The 19,410-nt window shown below is 46.6% G+C and overlaps 1 protein-coding gene across 5 annotated transcripts in view; it reads right to left on the reverse strand.

Annotated features, from left to right (window-relative positions):
- Positions 1-19,410, reverse strand: part of ETS1 (ETS proto-oncogene 1, transcription factor) — a 133,239-nt gene that overhangs the window by 58,567 nt on the left and 55,262 nt on the right. Inside the window, exon 1 of one of the 5 annotated variants that reach the window (XM_058687294.1) lies at positions 8,817-9,281. The exons of 3 other annotated variants lie outside the window; for them this stretch is intronic. In XM_058687294.1, coding sequence (XP_058543277.1) covers positions 8,817-8,898 — 82 coding nt within the window. In that variant the 5' untranslated portion in view covers positions 8,899-9,281. Of the gene's footprint in view, positions 1-8,816; positions 9,282-19,410 lie in introns of those variants that run through there. One more of the 5 variants, XM_058687290.1, reaches the window with a different exon arrangement.

Here is a 19,410-nt window from a genome sequence, read left to right on the forward strand (position 1 = left end):
TGGCAGCTTAGACGAAATAAGCTCAGGGCTCAGACCACATGCTCAGCCCTGGGGAGGCAGCTGGGGCCGGCTGCTTCACCTACCGGACCCCTAACCTCCATCTCCTCCCTCCCGATGAGACCCCACCCTGGAACTGCCTTCTGCTGCAAACGTAGCGAAGGCTCCTGGAACGAGGAAGCCGTCTCAGGGAGGGGGACCAAGAGGAAGGTATGACTCCTGGCCCAGTGTCACCCCTGAGGCAACGTGCCCGAGTTCTCCGACTGCAAACGAGGCCAGGAATGGTCCCGGACCATTCTCTCTGCAGGCAAGTTATTCACCTTCACAGATGTATCCCAAATTCTCCCACTGATGGAACTGTGAGGAACAGAATTTGAGGATTAGGAGGAAAGCATCCTCGTTTGGCCTACCCCTTGAATGACATTCTACGCTCCCTCCGCGCCTGAATTACCTTACATGTTTTCTAGAGTCATAAAATGTCAGTGTTAATGGGGCGCCTGGGTGGCTCAGTCAGCTGAGCGTCCGACTTCAGCTCAGGTCATAATCTCACTGTTCGTGAGTTCGAGCCCCGTGTCGGGCTCTGTGTTGACAGCTTGGAGCCTGGAGCCTGCTTCCGATTCTGTGTCTCTGTTGACTCTCCAACCAATGATGGGCCCCCCAGAGGACACCCTATTCACTCGACACACAATATGTATTCCTACTGTGCTGATGAGTCTCCTGTTCCATCCAAGGAACCAGTATTTCAAGGATATAAGACAACCTGTGCCTCATGTACAGAATTCACTTCAATTTTAGGCAAGGAATAGCCAATAGACAGGAAAAACATATAAATACTGAAAGTATAAAGGTCATCGCATGGAAACTCTTCCACCAAAAATTTCCTGTGATGGAGTTTCTGAAGGCTATTTTAAAATCCGACTCCAAAACACTCTTACTTTAAACCTAAACGCTGAAGTAATGAATTTCCCCAGCACTAAACTGTCATCACACAAAAAAGTCATTAGAGAGGAGCCGTTACAGTACCTGGCACCCAGTTTAGAGTTCCTAAATGCTTCAAAAACCATGATCTGCAAACACTCCCTGGTTTAGGAATGCCCTTGCCTGACCTAGATTCTTTATTTTTCATTCGTACCTTGAAAATACGTACCTGATTGATTCTGTCATCTTCTCTGAGGTTTAACGCCTATTCTGATAAACTGATACAGAGGTTTTAACAACAGTATGAGTAGGAGGTAAAGTGATGCTACCAAAAAAAAAAAAAAAAATTCACCCCTCTCAGAAGCCTATTCAATGTAACACTTCTCTGTCCTTAAAATCTCCCTACCTTCAAAGGCAAAATTCATCCTGAGATTCAAAATGTTCTTACATGGGTCCTGGCCTCACACTTCCTTCTCTCTTCCCTTTCTACAATCAAGGTATTTTGCTTCATATTTATGTAAGCCTTTCTTTTAACTCTAAACTTTTGGCATTCATCCCACACTGTTCTATCTAAAATAATCCTTTCCCTGTTCTTACGCCCCCTTCCAATGCTTCTGAAATAGCCACGTTCTCTCTAAAGCTGACCCGTGAAATTATTCTAGCTGAGAAGTGTTGGAAGAAAGAACCCAACGGGCCCAGGAACCCAACAGAAACAGGAAACAGAAATAATCATTGATCCACACAGAGTTCCATAAATTCACACAATGGGTCTCCTGCATGTTTAGCCATGGAAGCATCTGGAACACAGGGAAGATTCCATCTGATTATCCCTGACCAGCCGTGCATCTATGAGGGATTTAGGGGGTTCTGAAAAGATTCCACGGCCTAAGAGTGGGAACAACAGAGCTGAGGTCACCCACTTGACCACCTGAGATGGGTCTCTATGAGTTTTCCAAAAGTCTATGAAATAATCACGTGAATTCTTGCATTCCTTTCTTTAAGTATTTCTTCTTGTTCCTTTATGAGTTCTTTCTTACTTTCTTACTCTCTTCCTGCCCTCATTCGTTTTTCTGTCTCTTCCTTTTTAGCCAAAAGGGATGTTGCAACTGAATCCACCACTCCCTTCCTCCTCTCCTAAAGCACTGAGGGCTTGCTTTTTCTTTTGTTTTTACCCACTTTAATGGTACCAAAAAAACTCTTTTTTTTTTCCTTGCCCTTTTTGATCCCACCAGTAAAACTTCTCACCGTGGACGCGCATTAAGACAAAACAAAGCAAAAATGTTAATTGTCTTTGCTTGTGTAATGATGACATTTCCCCCCTACTCGAAAGTTCATTTTCTCTCTCTCTCTCTCTCACACACACACACACACCACACATACACAGATACACCACACACATACACACACAACCACACACACACTACATGCAGAAAGTTTACAGTTCCTCTGCAGAACCTTGCAAAGCAAAAATCAACAGCTTAGCATAGCTACCCAAAGCTACCAAGAGGTTTCAAATGCCTGAGGTGGACTTGTTTGAGGTTGATTTGTAGTTGTTTCTCAGGCTCTGAGAAATATTATATTATGCGTCAAAAACACATTTAAAAATATAACTCATGGTTGGGGGAAACCACACTGAACTTGAATTGCTTCAAACTCTTAATCTGGTCCTCGTAGCTTAGTTTGGAAGGTCTAGCCCCCAAGATTAGCGACTGAGAGTAGGTATCATAAAGAATATTATCATCTCAATTCAGTGTCTAAGTAGTGTGACCCTCGTTTGCTGGGAGAGTCTCAGTTTATGTCCATCATTCTAGTATCATTATTCACAGTGCCCATCACACTCTCAAAAGTGTCCCAGTTTAGATGGTAAATTAAATGAACTCACTACCGGTACAACATCAAGATCTGAAACCCAATACAAAACTGGCCAACACTACTTTGGGCCTTCAAGCACCATCTGCATCAATATTTTACAAATCTCAGGGACAAAACTAAATGCTACAGAAAAGGACAAGTGAAAAGAGGTGATAGGACAGTAAGAAGTGCCCAGTGACAGGCTTGGACACAAGCAGCAGAAACTGGAAAGCACCTGGGAAATATGACGAAATTGGCCAAAGAATCAATAAATATTTATGGCTTGACCAGCAGTATTTTGAGTGTGTCTGTAAGCATGGCTCCCTGCCAATGAAATTGGATATACTGCAACCTCCAACACAGACCAATTTCTTTTCCTATCTGCACAGAGACTCCAAACTACACAATGAAAAAAGTAACACAGATAGGCACAGGGCTTCGAAAAGTAGCCAAGTAGAAATAGCCTGTTAATGCAATTTGAAAAACATCTACCGACCTTTTGAAAAAAGATGTCTTTAACCCAACTGAAAAAAAGCAAAGCCATAGGCACATGACCAACAGAAATGATACATTTGGGAATTGTCTTGATGTTCCCAGTGCTGAGTTAAGAGCTTAGCAGCTGTAAGCAAAGAGTGGGCCTAAAAGGCTGTGAACGTGAGAGCAAATCTTGTAAGAGATTCTGTCTGAGCGGAGAAGTGGGACCAACATTTCATTCTGGAGTAGCCAGATAAAAAGATGGAAACTGTGTTGTCAATATACAAATCCATCTCTACGATGACTGTGTGGGCCCGAGGATGTTACTTACTTGGGAGAAAATGCTCCCCATAAGGCAGTGATAGAGGGAACAATACCTACCCCATGGACAAGTGGTCAGGACATCTGTTTGTTCCCTATTAACCCTGGGTCGTAGAGGGTTGGTGAATCTTCAGGTAGAATCCCAAAGCTCGCCTTTCCTCCCTGTGCCAAAATAACTACAAACAGTCCCCTGACTCATGGAACAGACTTGAAAATGCTACATTTTAGTTGGAAAAAATAAAACATCTGGTGCAGAGACAGAAAATGTAGGCGCCTATAGCTTCTTCCGGAAGCAGGAAAATTAAACTACAACCGAACTAAGAAAACACACTAGTTGCTGATCTATGTCTCTCATCAACCAGATTGTGAGTGAGATTCTCTGCAGAGCTGTGTCTGTGATACAAGAGGCAAAACAGGGAGCATCAGGAGGCTCCAGGAAGGATGTGAACTTGGAAGTGACCATCATCACCTGGCCACCTGTGACAGAGCAGAATACATCTGGGAAGACATCAGACAAACAAGAACCCGGGTTCTCCGCGTGGTGGTCCAAGGCAAGCATTGCTCGAACCTTCAAGCATCTTCCTACAGCAACACATCAGGACTGGCAGGCCTGGAGACTGTCTGCAGAATAGGCCCTTTCCCTAAGGTCAGAGGAGTCATGCAAGGAGGGAGCCCTGTATCTCCTCAGCCCCCAGAGCACCCACCATCACTGCTTTCTCGAGCATCCCTTTTAATTTCCAGAGTGTCTGTGAATAGCACGGGGCTTCTATTTTAGGTATAACATGCCTGCAAACAGCTCATCAGTTTGTAAGTTTCTAACAAGTGTGGCCTTGGGCAAAATTATGTATCTCTTTGAGTTTCCCATTCCTCATCTGAAAAATAGATAAAAAAATAGCTCTCCCCACCTGAGTCCGGGTGAAGGGTCACAGTATTATTTTATGGGAAAGTCCAGGCTCCATGCATGTTTCAGAGAAATCCCTATAACTTGGGATGGCAAGAGACTACCTCCAATGCAAGCTCATGGAATGCCATGATAGCCACCGGTTATTCATTCCGCAAACCAGAGAGACGTCTGTAATTATGCTGTTGCTATAGCCATTGTAGAGTTATCTGTGCTCTTTGAAATAGAGAGAGCTGCTTTCCTGAAAAATCCTGACCTATGCTAACCAGCTCTCTGCCTTGTAGAGATTTTGCTGGAGCCCAGAGTAAGCCGGGCTCTGGGAGGCTGCCCACGGGCTGGTTTGTCTCCCGGGGGTGGGAACCCTCCTACAGGGTGGTCTGGTCTCTTTAAGAAAGAAAAAAAGTTACATAGACAAAAAAAAAAAAAAAACAAAAAACACACAGCAATACAAACCAACCAAAAATGCCAGGAATGCAAGCTTTGCCAACCAAATAAATAAAATGTGAGATACTTTATAATAACTAGACATGATGCATTTCTCAACTCTGCATAATTGAAACACTACTTTTCCGTCAGCCCTTCAAATGTCCCCCTGACTCCTAGTCTTGGTGGCTCTCTTGCTTGCTTAGAGATAGCACTGATAACCCCCATCACCCAAAGTTACTGACCAAGCCCCATGCCTTAGCAGAGAGTTGGGACCTCGAGGTACTTGGACACTCTGAAAGTTACCTGGTTCACTGTGTTTGCTCTGTGGGCCACAGAATGGAACCTCACTGGTATGAGATCTCAGCTAAGGAGATGAAAAAGTTCTCTTCAACTTTACATTCTCTCCCAAAAAAGGAGATGAGGGGAAGTACATTATACAGCAACAGCCCCTATTAAACATTTCAAGGGGCCCCTGAAAATTCTACACTGGTTTTCTGTTGACTTGTTTTCTAGTTAACTGTTTAGAATCTACTTGGGGTCAGTACTGCTTTAAGATTTTGTACACCTCAACAGACACAATTCTCCTGGCAGCCCTGTGAGACAGAACAACTATCACACTCATTTTGCGGATGCAGGAGCTAGAGCACAGAGACATGAAGTAATCTGTCCAAAGTCACACAGCTAGTAAGTGGCAGAGTTGGGATTCAATCCCAGACAGGCTGGCTCCAGACTCCGGGCTCTGAACCACTGGGCTTGTTAGTCACTAATGGAGTGTGGTCCGCGGGGGTCTGGGAGCACAGTGAGCTTAATAGCCTGGGCAACGCTGCCCGTTTTTCTTGTCTACGCGGATGAAGGCATAAAGACTGACCAAAGGGACGACCGAAGGAACACATCTTCTTCCTGTCTCTGAGGACTATGTGGGTGTCTGATGGAGGACAGGGGTGATCCTTTCATTCTTATAAAATAGCAAACATGGGAGAATCAGCACTCCCGCTCCTCCCTGAGCATTTCGCTCACCTCACCAGCAAGGTGGAGTGGAGAAGGAGGGGAAAATTAAGCAGCTTGGGAATGTATTTGCTTTGGCACCCAGCCTCCACCCTTCTCAGTGAGCTCCACACTAAGAGGGAACTCATGGACTCTCCATGGCTTTGTTTCTTTTAGCCCATGTAAGACCCGAGAGCCTTGCCATCATATATTGCAATTAGAACGGCATACCCACTTTACACTTACAAGGAATATGCAATTCCAATGTTATTTCAAAGCGTAGGTTAATTTGGTACTTAAAGCTGTTGGAAATCTGTGAGGTCTCAATCTAGAAGAAAAGTGTAAAAAGGTTCAGGATCAGGTCCTAGCCACAAAAGACAGGCAAAAAACCCAGGACTCCCATTTCAGCACCTACTTCCCTGCTGCCTCTCTTTGGCTCCTGGATTTGGGGAGGGAAAATCTTGGTTTAATTATTTAAGGCAGATAAGATCCCACACTAGTTGTCTCCACACATAAGAAACTAAACAACCCAAAGAATCGTTGTGAAAAATATTTAAGTCACAGCTGTGGACACAAAGCCACGCTGTGAGAAGTTAAACTTTAAACACATGTCCTATATGGTCTGATGGGCAAAGCAAATCCCCACTTAGCCAGTGTCTTCTCCACCCCCCAACAAAGGCAGCAGCCATGGCGAATGTTTCTTCTATCCTTGCACCTGCAAGTTTAAGCCTCAACTGACGTTACTTTGCTGAGCTTTTCAAACGTAATTTGCAGTATCACTCAAGGAAGGCAACGTACACTGAGAAGTTAGAAAAGGGATTAATTTTACCTTAGCCACGGGCTTACTAGATTTTCTTAAGTGACTTACCTTCTCTGTGCCTGTATTTTCCTCTCTAAGATATGGGTACAATATTCACATATACGCTACCAAAAATCCAGAAAAAAACCAAAACCAAAAACTTCTGTATATATTTTCAAGTTTCTCCGTCTTCCCCAAGACAGTGCCAGAAACCAAACCTCCTTACGATAAATGGCAGAAGGTTGCCCAATTTCTCTGACCCACTGACATTTTGTTGTATTGAAGGATGCTTACAAAACCTGACCAGTGGCTTGTCAACCTTTTCTGGAAAAGAGAGGCATTGTAAAGATTCCTATTATAATAGATGCTGACTGTAGCATTAGGGCTTCCTGTCCCCAGTTTACAGATGGGAAAGCTAAGCAAAGTTACTTGCCCGGGGGCTTATTTTTTTTTTATCAATAACCAAAATAACAGCACCATATGCTCAAAATCTCTAGTGTTAATATTAACTTACCCCCCAGATCACCTCAGCTGTTCACTGTGACCCAAAACACGTGGTGCCAGGGGCTCTTCACTCCTAGCCCCTGAAATCCACTGTAGGTATGAAAACTGACCAGCTTACATGCTATTTCCCAGACAGCCGAATCTGTCTCTTCCCCATAGGCATGCATACAAACAAGCCATTCTTAAGGAAAGAACCTACGAGATGAGCTTATGTCTTGGCTGCGAACTATCATTTCTTTCATGCATGGTTTGGTGCAATTGTGACTAACAGAATTTATTCTGGCTTCCTTGAACCCCAAACACAACCATCACAGCAGCATCATTTCTGAGCTGTAGCTCTAAGTGCCCAAAATGTCTCCACGGTTCTAGCTGAACTCAGCGTTGCTCTGACCATCAACATCCCTGTGACAACAAACAGTCTTAGCCTTCTTTGTGCACCTCCCAGTGGAACCCCCAGTACCAGGGCTGAATGTGAGGGGGTCTAACAGGAGAGGACATGGCCATCCATGTCTTTATGAACATTTCGGAATGATCTCCAAATGACAAAACATCAGCTGGGCTTGGGTTTGAAGTTTAAGCAGATTAAGAAAGGGTTAAACTAAGCAACTCATTACAGCAGAGGCAAAGAAGCCTGAACCACAGGCGGGAGCAGCTAAACTTATTGATAACCAGATACCACAGAGAAGCAGGTTACTTCTGTGAATTATTTTCCAGATGGCATCACCTTCGCACTGTATCTTATTATATACCTTTACCTCTAAAATCACTAATTTCTAAAAGATAGCTGGCTGTTGCCCATCCTAAAAGGAAACATCTACTCTTCTCAAAGCGCATCTATCCCAGGGATTCTGGATTCCAAGACAAAATCACATTCCTTTCCTATCCTCTTCTTCAAATCCTTCAAACCAAGGAATTGGACAACCAACCACCAACCAAAGACACAAAGTCGCGTTTGGTGTCAGGACGTTGTTCCCTCCTGTAACAGATCTTTGGTGGCAGAGAGCAAATTTATGGCAGACTAGGAAGATGGGTAAAGTAAGTAACCTGCAGGAATAGAAGCGGGATGTTTCCAGAAGTTAAGACGATCATTTCAGTTCTCCTCCCATGTCCTTGCCCTCAACCCAGAAAAGAGGAGCTAGATAGCAAAGGGACATGTGACAGAGGGGCGCAGGACGGCAAGATGTTTGAAACGTGCTTGCAGGCCAGTCAGTTAGACACTATGTCGGTTCTTACTGCCCAGGGCCCTCCATCCAACTCCAGCTCTGGTAATGCGGGGGCCAGTGGATGATGTCTTCTGCGGCAGTGTCCACCCCCCCCCCCTACAAAGCTACGGGAAAAGGCCAGAGCGTTCTCACTCATTTGGAAAGATAAGAAAGCAGGAATGGGGGTGCTGGACATTCTATAAGCTTTTTCCCATTACTCACAAAAACACAGCTGTGAAAATAAATACCACCCCCCAAACAAGGGTCCCAGGCCACCAACAGTCTTCTCTACCTTGCTTCCAGCTGCTCCCAGCATCGCATTGCTCAGGCAGAAACGAACTGCCTGGAAGGGAACAGCGAAGCAGGGGGGGGGAGAAGCGGAGGGGACCCCAGCCTCCGGCCCAAAGCTGGCGTGGGGGCCTCGACAGTCACCACTCACCCGGGGAGGGGAAAAGCTCCAGATCGACTTTTTCCGTCTTGATGATAGTGAGAGTCGGTTTGAGATCGACGGCCGCCTTCATGGTGCCAGGAGTGGGGGTCAGACAGGATTATGGCAAGTTTGCTGTTATTCTTGTTGTTTGTCTTTTTAATGGGGATTAGTAACAGGGGAAAAGGGGACGGGAGGGGGGGGGGGATCCGACTTTCTTCCCTAAGATTTCAGATTGCCGCTGACTTTTCCCCGCGCCCAGAAGGTGCGCGCCCGGCACTCTCCCGGGAAGTTGGCACTTTGCGGAGAAGTGCGCGCGCCCCGGGTCTCAGCCTCGCCTGCGCCTCGCCCCGCTCCTCCTCGTCCTCGCCCCGCTCCTCCTCTCCGCCGGCAGGCAGCTTCAGCTCGCTCTCGCTCTCCGGAGCCGCGGTCTCCCTCCCTCTCTCCCTCCTCTTTAGGGCGTTTCTCGCGGCGCCGAGGCTCGGCCGCCGGGTCTGCGCGCCCGCCCCCCCCATCCCCCAGGCTCTCCGCGGGGGGCAGGGGGGGAGGAGCGAGGGGCGGGGACGGCGGGGCGGGGGCGGCCCGGGGGCGGGGCCAGAGGCCAGCGGCCAATTGTCGGCGGCGGCCCAAAACGAAAGGAAGGCGGGGTGGGGCTCCGCGGCCGCCGGCGCCCTAGCCCCCTGCCTGCTGCCTGCCGGGGCCCAGCCGCCTGCTGCCTAAAGCTGAGCGCGGAGCCGGCCGGGCGCTGAGCCCTCTGCCGCGCCGGGAAGGTCCCAGGGCCGGCGAGCAGGCTGGGTGCAGAGGCTGCCACGGCCGTTGGGGAAAGTCCGTCTGATTCGCCACGCATTCTTGAGGACTTGGTCACCCGCTCCTGCCCCCCCCCCCCCCAGTAGCAGCATAGTTTTCAGAGTGCGTGTACATCATTCATTCACAAAGACTGACACACAGGACGTGAGGCATGCGGAGGAAGGGGCGTGCGTGCGAGCGGGCGCAGGGGGTTCTGAAGCCAGTGTCCTCGAAGGGCTTTATGAGTCCTGGACTGCAGCCGGTTTGTGAGTCAGGAATCGGTTCAGTGTTTCTGGAGGAGCCTTAGACTTTTCAGAGCTCACCCGTATCATGGTTACGAAATGACTTAAGACGAGGCAGCGTTGGAGAGCTGAAATCTTGTTTCGCTGTCCTTGAGAAGGATCAAGCTCAAGGCGGCCTCCTGGAGACCCCTAGACAAAGGCCCAAATACTTCTGTGTTATTAGAAGAGCATAGAACAGGGCCCCCAAACTGGAATCCAATCATGGGCTTCCATAAGCTTCCAGTTTACCTATAGCAGTGGTTGAGTGGAAGGGGAAGCTATTATTCTTCTAATTATGTAGTCATGGGCCCTTCCTTTCACAGACTCTCTTCCACTGGAGAAAACTGGAAACCCCACAACTACCACCAGCACGGAAAGAAATGCAGAGGCCCTGTGGTTTTGAATTTCTGGAGTACATCATTCACAGCTGTGACACAATCAACAATGCACAACCCCTGTTCCACTTGGGAATTTCGGACACTTCGGACACCGCAACGCGATCCCAAATAATTAATGGTTTTGCGCTAACACATTGGTTATCATAAGTGGAGGTAGTTGGTTCTAAGTAACAAAGCAACCAGTGAATATAGAGGTACGTACATAGACACGCTTAGGTATAGCTAGAGCCAGACATTGAGATCTACCTTTAGTTAACTAGAAGATTAAGCATATATCTTTCTGAACCTCAGAAAAAAGTTATTTTTAATACTGTTTCCTGATTTCTAACCATATGTTGAACTACCACCACCTGCCTGTTAACTGTATGTAACTGCTGACAAACACTTTCCCCCCCCCCCCTCCTGCCCCATCAATTTGAACACACCTGCTTACCTTTACCTAACCCCAGTTTTGTCTCCTTGAAGCATTAGTAACTTGCAGGTTTCCCACAGCAAATGAGAGAAGGAGCCAGGAACAGAAAATAAAGCTCTAGCTCTTGGTTCAAACTTCAGATGATGCCCCTCCTTCAGTAACAAGAGGAAAATATTTGTATGTGATAATCCTAATTTTTGAAGGATTGTTGTAATCCAACTGTTAGATTTCCAAAAGGTGTGAGAAAACAATGCTGGCTTCCAGATGACAAGAACAGACACTTCTGATCCTGGGAAAAGCTGGGGGAAACCGCTGATGAATGAATTGTACATTTATACGTCCAAATGAGCTGCAAAGGAGACGATCTTGAACCAATCCTGCCTTGCCCGTTCTGAACACATCAGCAAAACAACTGAGCAAATCAAGAGTTGCTTTGGGGAATCTTGTTTTATTGATGTTGTGTTAAGAAAATGCTGGTATTTTTAAAATCCAAGTGTGCGTACTTCTCTATTTGCAAAGGAAGCTTCCTCAGAGCCAGTCTTTTCTGTCTTCCCCAGAATTCTCCTCAGCTTTCTTCCTGCTGCCAACACCCCTCACCCTTAGACACTAGAAGAAGCCACCATGATCAAACCATAAATACTTTCCACTCTGGCAATGGGGGAATTTATTATTTCGGTTCCTTAAAAGTGACATCTCTCCTTGTCATTCATCCTTTTCTCTAACCCAGTCCTGCAGCACAGAAACTCAAAATAGCTGAAGGTCCAAATCAAGGAAGGGGTTTAGGTGAAGACAAGAAGGAGGGTGAGATAGCCAAAGACCACCACGGACCTCCAGGAAGTCGACTTCTGCTTGACACTGATTGTGAATAGTGAAGTTATCAGAAATTATGCATCTAACTTCGGACCTAACTGAAACTTCACTTGAGACAAGGGGCCCTAGTATAGACAAGTTAAAACATTTTTTACATATTTGGGATATTAATAATCCAATCAGGCTTGCAAGTATCCAATCAAGTTTGATTGGATTTTTATTCTCTTTATGACACAAGTAGATTCTTGTAAATGTTCTATGGACTTTCGATGGCAGTTCTATTTTACTGTAGCCTAAAAACCAACAAACACCTGGCCCAGTGCTGGACACATGGCAGACAATCAATATGTACGCAGTAATGAACTGTCAACCTCCTGGTCACTGTGGGCACCTACTTTGTCACCATCTCTTTCTAATTTAAAGGTTAAGTGAGTTGGCTGTGCTATGGCTTGTGAAGATAAACTACAAAATGTCAGTGACTGTGCCCCTAGGTCTGCTCCTTGTCCCCCGGGGCAGAGCAGAACCCCTGTTCCCCAGCGTTCATGTCCACTTAGTTTCAGTTGTGCCTCAGTTTCCCCACCAGCAAAACAAGATCAGCTGGGCCTTGCCTTCCAGCTACTTGGCAAGTTGTTTCAAGACTCTCTGATTACGAGGCACTCAAGAAAAATCATCCAAGGGAATTCTTCGCTTTTGTTTGTAATGCAGCAGTCTGTTCCTCCTGCACTTGCGAGAAAACAGAATTGTGTCTTTAAACATCCCTGAAACCTAGGGAATTACATCCCTCAAGGGCTAAAACTCCTTAAACTAGGAACATCGTGTCAATAAGGGTCAAAACAAAGCTGCAGGGGTTGGGGCATAGGGGAATGCGATTAGATGTTAACGGTATCAAAGAACTAGTCACATTTTTACACAGAATTCTCTCACACACATAGAAGATGTCAAAAACATAACCTTTCTCTTTTCTACTCCCCCCTTAATGCCACGCCAGCCTTAACAAAAAAAGAAACATGAAAAATACACCCCATTTCAAACAATCGTGGAAGATGGACTCCCCCTCTCCACAACTGTGCTGGAATAAGTTATTTGTCTATTTCTGGAATCTTAAGCTTCAACAAACAAAAGAACCTCTGAGTTTTGAGCTAAAATATGCTGTATTGGAGGTAGGTGCAAAAACATTCAGACCACTAACGGCTGATCCAGAACACGTTTATGACTCACAGATGTTGATTTACTGGTTTAAATGTAAGATTTAAAAAAAAAAAAAAAGAAAAGAAAGAAAGAAAGAAAAAAAAAAAAGGTCCTCAACAACCTGAGTTGCGTTTGTGGTTGTTTTTCTCTGAGAAAAGGCAACAGTCCCCATCACACACAGGGACCTAGAAACAGGCGTCTAAAGCTTAACTCTAAAGCAAGTGGTTTCTATGTGATAAGTTGAGTCATTAAAAAAGCACACCGGGGCAGAAAAAGGCCTGGGGCTTCGATATCTACCATTATCAAGTAGCAATAAAATGGCAAATTGGAGATGGAAAGGAAAATGAAAATAACTCTCTTAATTAAACTCTGATGCCAGAAGGCCTGAGGGTCAGTTCAAGAACCCCAGCCGCGGGCTCAGGACTGCTCTGCTGCAGGCTGGCTCTGTGACCTCAGTGAAGCCACTTAACCTTTCTGTGTCACAACCTCCTCTCTGTTTCATGGAATAAAATCACCCCTGGCTCTCCCTACCGTGTAATACAGGCTCATTAGCTATTGTTTAGAAGGTACAATAAACAATGGGCGATAAGAAGTGCAGTAGTTGGGGGAGGGGCGCGCAGGAGTTGGGCAGGAGGTGGGGGCGGGGTGCAGGGAGGGGTAGGACTTAGGGGCTGGTAGGCCCCCGGGGGGGTGGCGGGGGGGGGGGGGGAAGCTTCCACAATAAAACAAAGAGAAGAGTGAGCAGTGGAGGCTCTGGAGTAGGACTCCGGTTCAAACTCCAGCTCTGCCAACCAGCCAGCTGAATTACTACTCCTAAATCACTAACCCAAAAGCCTCAACTCCGCCACATTTAAGGTAGAGGCCATAATAGCGCCCACCCTTAAGGTTGTTTGGAGGATTAAATGAGATGACACATGCAAAGCCCTTCGCACAGTGTCTGTCTAGGTCACAAGACGTGTTCAGTGAAAGTTACATATTGTTACTGGTGTTCGTTTCCAGTATGAGGAAGAATAGCCAAGAAATCATGCTGAACCTCGATGACCATCCCCTTTACCGAGTAACTCGGATCCTCTCTTCACCTGAACTGTCCTCGGGGGAGAGATAGGGCGAGCGATGGTGTGTAATTGAAAAAAACCTCTCCAGACCCCTTCTCCTCAATTCCTGATCTGGGAACCTGCCCAGCTTTGGCCTCGTTGGAGACATTCCAGCACTACCTGATTAGAAGAAAAAACCACAGATCTGTATTTGTTTTAAGAGTATAGGAAAACGGTAGTTCAAATGCAGAAAGAAGATCGTGTTTGTGGCGCCTCTGTGGACACAAAATCTTAGGTCCTGGCTTCATCACATGTCGGAGCTAGGTGGGAGGTTCTCAGAGACGGTCAAGTCCAGCCCTCCTGCTCCTACCAGGGGTAAAACATGAGTTGGAGAGAAGAGGTCATTCTGCCCGAGGCCACATGGCCTGAAAACGACAAAGGCAGTCCAGGATCCCGACTGCACTTCTGTCTGTGGCCTCTCCTTGGGTTTACAGATACCACGCTGGCAGAAGCCACTGCTATTCAGCGTGGTCTGTTACCGGGCACTCTGGAGACACAAAGCAGGATCCCACGTATACAGGCACAGATGGATGATGATCCGACTCCATTGCTAGAAACCTGACAGTGTTCTCCGCACCCGCTGTGTCGTCTTTGGGCAAGCCTAGAGCAGGAAAACCGCACTAGCGCTCCCTGCGGGAGACAGCTTGGCATGGGCGGTAGGAAGGAAAAGGGTCTGGGTTGGCTCTATTGCTGTCTGCAGTTTCTTTAGACTGTAATTAAGAACCATTCAGCTGCATCTGCAGCCCCAACAATGCGGGATGGATTGGCCCCATCCGTAGACCAAGCGACATTACAAAAGCCACCAGTTTAGACATCACGTATTCCTGTAGCAGCAAATCAGGCTCTGCTCATGCAGAAAGAGGTGAAGAGCTGCCCATCAAGGCTCCAGGGTTCTGAGGCTTCCTCCACACCCAGACTGACCCTGTTTCCTGGGATTGTTGCTCCCTCCTGGGCCTGGATAATGCAGAATGCAGGCTACCCTAGGAGCCTTTGGGGATCGTGTAATTTGGATTCCCACTTAAATTGTCCTAAATTGGCCTCTTGAGGAGGTAGAGGGAGGAGAGCATTAGCACAGGTGGCAGGAGAACCAGTGTTCTTTAATAACATGCAGAAGCACAGAACCAGGCTCCTAGCGAGGAGCTCCGCGCCCCAGGAGAACGGAATCCCAGCCCCCTCCCAAGGCTGCAGGTGGTTTCATCTGGAGGAAGGCTAAGGCCTTCCTCTGATCTCCCCCTGCTTTTCTCTTGGGTTACAAAGACAACAGCAGACTTCAAAACAGATGTTCTCTGCAGTTGTGGTCTGAATCTTAAATTAAGATAGTATCATTGTGGAATCTTCCCCTTTCCCCCCCACTCCCCTGCCTTCCATTTTAAAATGCCAAGACAATTGCCCCCAAAAGACTACCAGTTACCACCCCTGAGATGAAGGAGCAGAGATACGGTGGAAAAACCTCTCCATCCTGTTCTTGATGTCGTAAGGCAGGCAGAGGAAGCAGATAGCACCAGAAGAAGAAACAGTCCTGACGGGAAAAAGGAAAATGGCATGGGAGGAAGCGCTAGGAAGGAATCTTCTCAGAGAACAGAGAAAGGATAAGTTGGGGTCGGGGGCAGGCATGAGGAGGTACAGTGACAGTTGTTCTGTGTCCTGGTCACTTGAGGACTGAAAGCCCCAAGATCTCAAAATGAAATGAAGGCCCGGTAATGTGTCCCAGTATTGTCACAGAGTCCATTTACTTGTCCCGCATGGCCGACAGTCATGGAATGACAAAAAAAATCAATAGGAGGTTCTCAAGCTGGAAGAGTTGCAAAGGATACAGAATGGGATCAAGGGGAGAGGATCTCAGGAGGAGGTGACAGAAGATGCAAGGGAAGGTCAAGCTGAAAATCGACACCAAACACAGACTTTCCCCTCGTGGATGTGGATGTGCTATATGCAAAGAATTTCCCTCCTGGTCCCCACGAGGTGCTCCTCTTGTGCTCAGCAGCCGGTGCAAACACCGAGTGAATATTTGAATGTGCACATCCACCTCCCCCTCTACCTAAAGGCAGCAACCAGTTAGTTTCAGTATCATAACTTCCGGTGCCCAGCTCAGGACGGGAGGAGCTTACTAAACTACACTGATTATTTCACTGATGAACAGGTGACTTCCCAACATTCCACAAATGGATCTTGAACTCAGACATCAGTCTTTGATTTCATTTCACTGACTTGCTCGTTTGTTTGTTCAGTTTTGTCGAATGCGAGACTCAAAGTTGCCCCAAAATGTAAGACTTAAAGACCTAGCCACGTGACTCTTTTCCAACGGAAAAGGTCTTCATGAAGTTTGATTCTGTTCCTGTCATCTTCCACCTCCTTTAAAGGAAAATGTTGCTTAAGGTCCGCATATTCTTTTTATTTCTCATCTGAGCCTTTTGGGGATAGTTGTTTGTGAAAAGATGGCACTTGGCTTCCCACAAAGCCAACCGGTTGCTTTGTCGTAAGTCTGAACATTTATACAATATATGGTCCATAGTCTCACTCGGCTGCCCAGAGGTAGTTCTTTAGGGAGTTCTGGACTTCAAGCTGAATCGAATTTTATTTCACTGATTGTCATGAAGGTACGATATATAATCGTTAACATCCATTATTTGTAAGAGACAAGAGAATGCATGCGATGGGCCTCATTTTCTCCATCTTCATTAGGAAGAATGGACCATCAGATGCTTGTAGGGAGGCCAGTACCTGTTACCAATCTCCTTTACCTTCTCAAATTTGCTCGAACTGGTCAGGTTCCCCTAAGCACTACATTTGTAAACATACTTTGGCCTTCCTGTAGGCATGCCCACAGAGTGACAGGTGATGGGAATGGGGAAGGCAGAGGCTAACTGAGCCACCAGCACCTAACAGATGGCACAAGAAAACACACTAAAAAACCCTAACCCCTCTTGCTGGCTGGACTGTGACAGACTACCACTCTCTGTACTTAGTTATGTCTGCTAACGGATAATGGAAGTGTCGCAACAGAAAAGCAGGCTGATCTTAAACCATAGAAACCAAGGAAATAACAGGTGTGGTTAAGGTCCACCTTTACCACCAAGCTGTGGTGAGGATCATAAACCACACATTATTTTATACCACTTCATCCAGACCTCGGTCCATACAACAGGCCCAAGAAAAAAAAATGGAACCTGTCACACTGAGAACATCTTACTAGCTAATAACAATAACATCCTTTGGGTACCACCATCGTGGGCATCTACAAACATCTGACTCAGGAATGTATCCCTATCTTACCTTTAGCATCCTTCACTGAACATTATCGTGTCAGAATGAATTACCACGAATGCCACCTTTGCCGCTGCTGAATCGTGCAATGCAGAGGACTTTTTAAATTCCCTTGCAGTTTCGGATGTCCCTTGGTATGTGCACTGCCCTGAAAAATGGGCACAGGGTCCCAGTTTCGCACACATTCAGGACCGTAGACCCATGAAAACAACGCTAGGGTGTCCTGCGTAATTACTCATTTTTAGAACCCAGTACCCAACGTGCCACTGATAGAAAGTCAACAGTTGAAACAACCTCAAGAAGGGATATGTCAGCTTTCTGGGATTAGAGCTCACATGCAGTTCTCTGTTCTTAAGAGCCAAGGAGAGATGGAGCCTTCCTTCATTTGCAGGAAGCCAGCTGTGTTCGCTCGGCATCTTACATCACCTCACGTGAAGGAGTTAGAATGTGGTGGATGGTCCCGGCGGTGACGCATGAGGTGGAACAGACCCCAGCTCACATCTCATCTATCTGGATTGGCTTCTATACAATAAAAACCTTTCTTTCTTGGAGTTAGTGGAGAGGAGGGAAGCAAATCTGACATGTGTGACGTGCAAGAAGGCGCCATTTAATCAGTCAGGCCTGTGAAGCACTTCAGGCCCTGTGAAGCGTCCAGGGCTTGAAATGATAGGTAATGATAGGTAATGTGGAGAATGAAGAAAGTAGAAAATAGAGAAGTTACTTCTTAATGGGAATGTATTTCATCAGACTGATCAGAAACACGTGTTTTCCCCAGACTGGGAAACCATCTTGAAAGACTTCATCACAAAAAGGCCTTGGGTGGGAAGGGCCACTAGAGACCTACTGGGGAGGGGAGGAGGGAGGTGCAGCTGGGCGGGGAGCTGGCTGCAGACTGTGGGAGAAAGAATAAACAGCAGGCAGCTCTCTTGTGGCAGGTTCCCCGGAGAGATCCCTTTCCAGGAATTAAAAATTCTAAATAATGTTGAGAATCGTCAAATATCAAAAAGATTACGGACTTTTCTTTCAGGGCATTCCAAAGCAGTGAGAGAGACCAGACGGCTGGCAACGGCCCTTCCCGCGTCCATACACACTCTTCCTTTTCAGTGAGCTAACATTGTCTCTCGTGGAGAGTATTTTGGTAATTGGAACGAATGGAACTGAGTTGCAGAGGTAAAGAGACGATTCCAAACAAGTGTTCCTGCTTCGAAATAGCCCATACGAAGACCTGAAGCTTCTTGTCGGGTCGACTATCAGGCTTTGATTTCTTAACTTCACAGAAGGCTCTTAAGCTCTCAAATAACTGAGGAGGCAATGCAATAGTGTGGTTAAGAGCCCAGATGTGGTGGTAGCTGGACAAAAGTTTGAGTTCCTGTTTGGCCACCCTCCAGCTGTCAGTCCTTTGGCCTCAGAAAGCCTCAGTTTCTTCATCTATAATGGAGGTGATCATCATGCCCCACTCGCAGAGTTGAACTAAATATGGAAGGAACTTGTGTCGAGTAATTTGCCCTGTGTCTGATGCGGAAAGAGCACTCGACAACACTTTGCCCCTATTTTCAATATGAAAAGTCAGAATTATGACTTTGGAGTTAGTGAGCATACCATTTTCATAGAAGTTAATCCAAGCTGTGGTGCACAGCGTTTCCACGACGAGCTTAGGATATGGTGGTCCCACTTGCTGCGTGCCATTAAATGATGAGATAATAATAAAGATAATTTTAGGTCTGGGTACGTAAACCACACGAAGCCTGACACCATCCTCTTGGACGAAAGGGGATTGATGCCCATTACGTAGACGTGACGTACAGTTATGGAAGCTGTTGTCACATGTTCACAGCTATGTTACACATTAGCAGCAAAGAGAAATATTCAGCCCCTGGGATTCCTTCCAATATCGGGTCGTCCCCACTCGGGGTTGCAGGTCTGATACCCACTTGTACAGCCAGAGCACGATAAGACCATAAGCAAAGAGCTTTGCCATTTGGCTCTCAAGCTGGCCAGTGACTTGGCAGAACCTTCCACACTGTCTAATATATACCCCTTACCATACTGTTTGAGACATTGCTTGACCCGGTCCCCGTCGGGCAGTACGCCATTGCATTCACTTCGCAGAAGTCTTTTCGTATGTTACCCATTCTACATTTCTCTTGGCTCGCTCTTTTTCTGAGTTTTCTACCCCCTGAACTTGGGCTGGAAATTTGAACCTCAAACTACCCGTGGCGCCATACGCGTGCATTTTAGTTACAGAATTCTGGACCGGTGTTGCACTTCTCCAAGCTTAGACGTGCCACCCAGAATTCAGAAGGGTTTTATTTGCTGGCATCGCCAACCTGCGCTGACCAGTTGCCCGAAAGAACCGTAGGGAGAGGTATTTCA

The sequence above is a fragment of the Neofelis nebulosa genome, chromosome 10 (genome assembly GCF_028018385.1).
Source record: "Neofelis nebulosa isolate mNeoNeb1 chromosome 10, mNeoNeb1.pri, whole genome shotgun sequence".
In the NCBI taxonomy this organism is placed as follows: domain Eukaryota; kingdom Metazoa; phylum Chordata; class Mammalia; order Carnivora; family Felidae; genus Neofelis; species Neofelis nebulosa.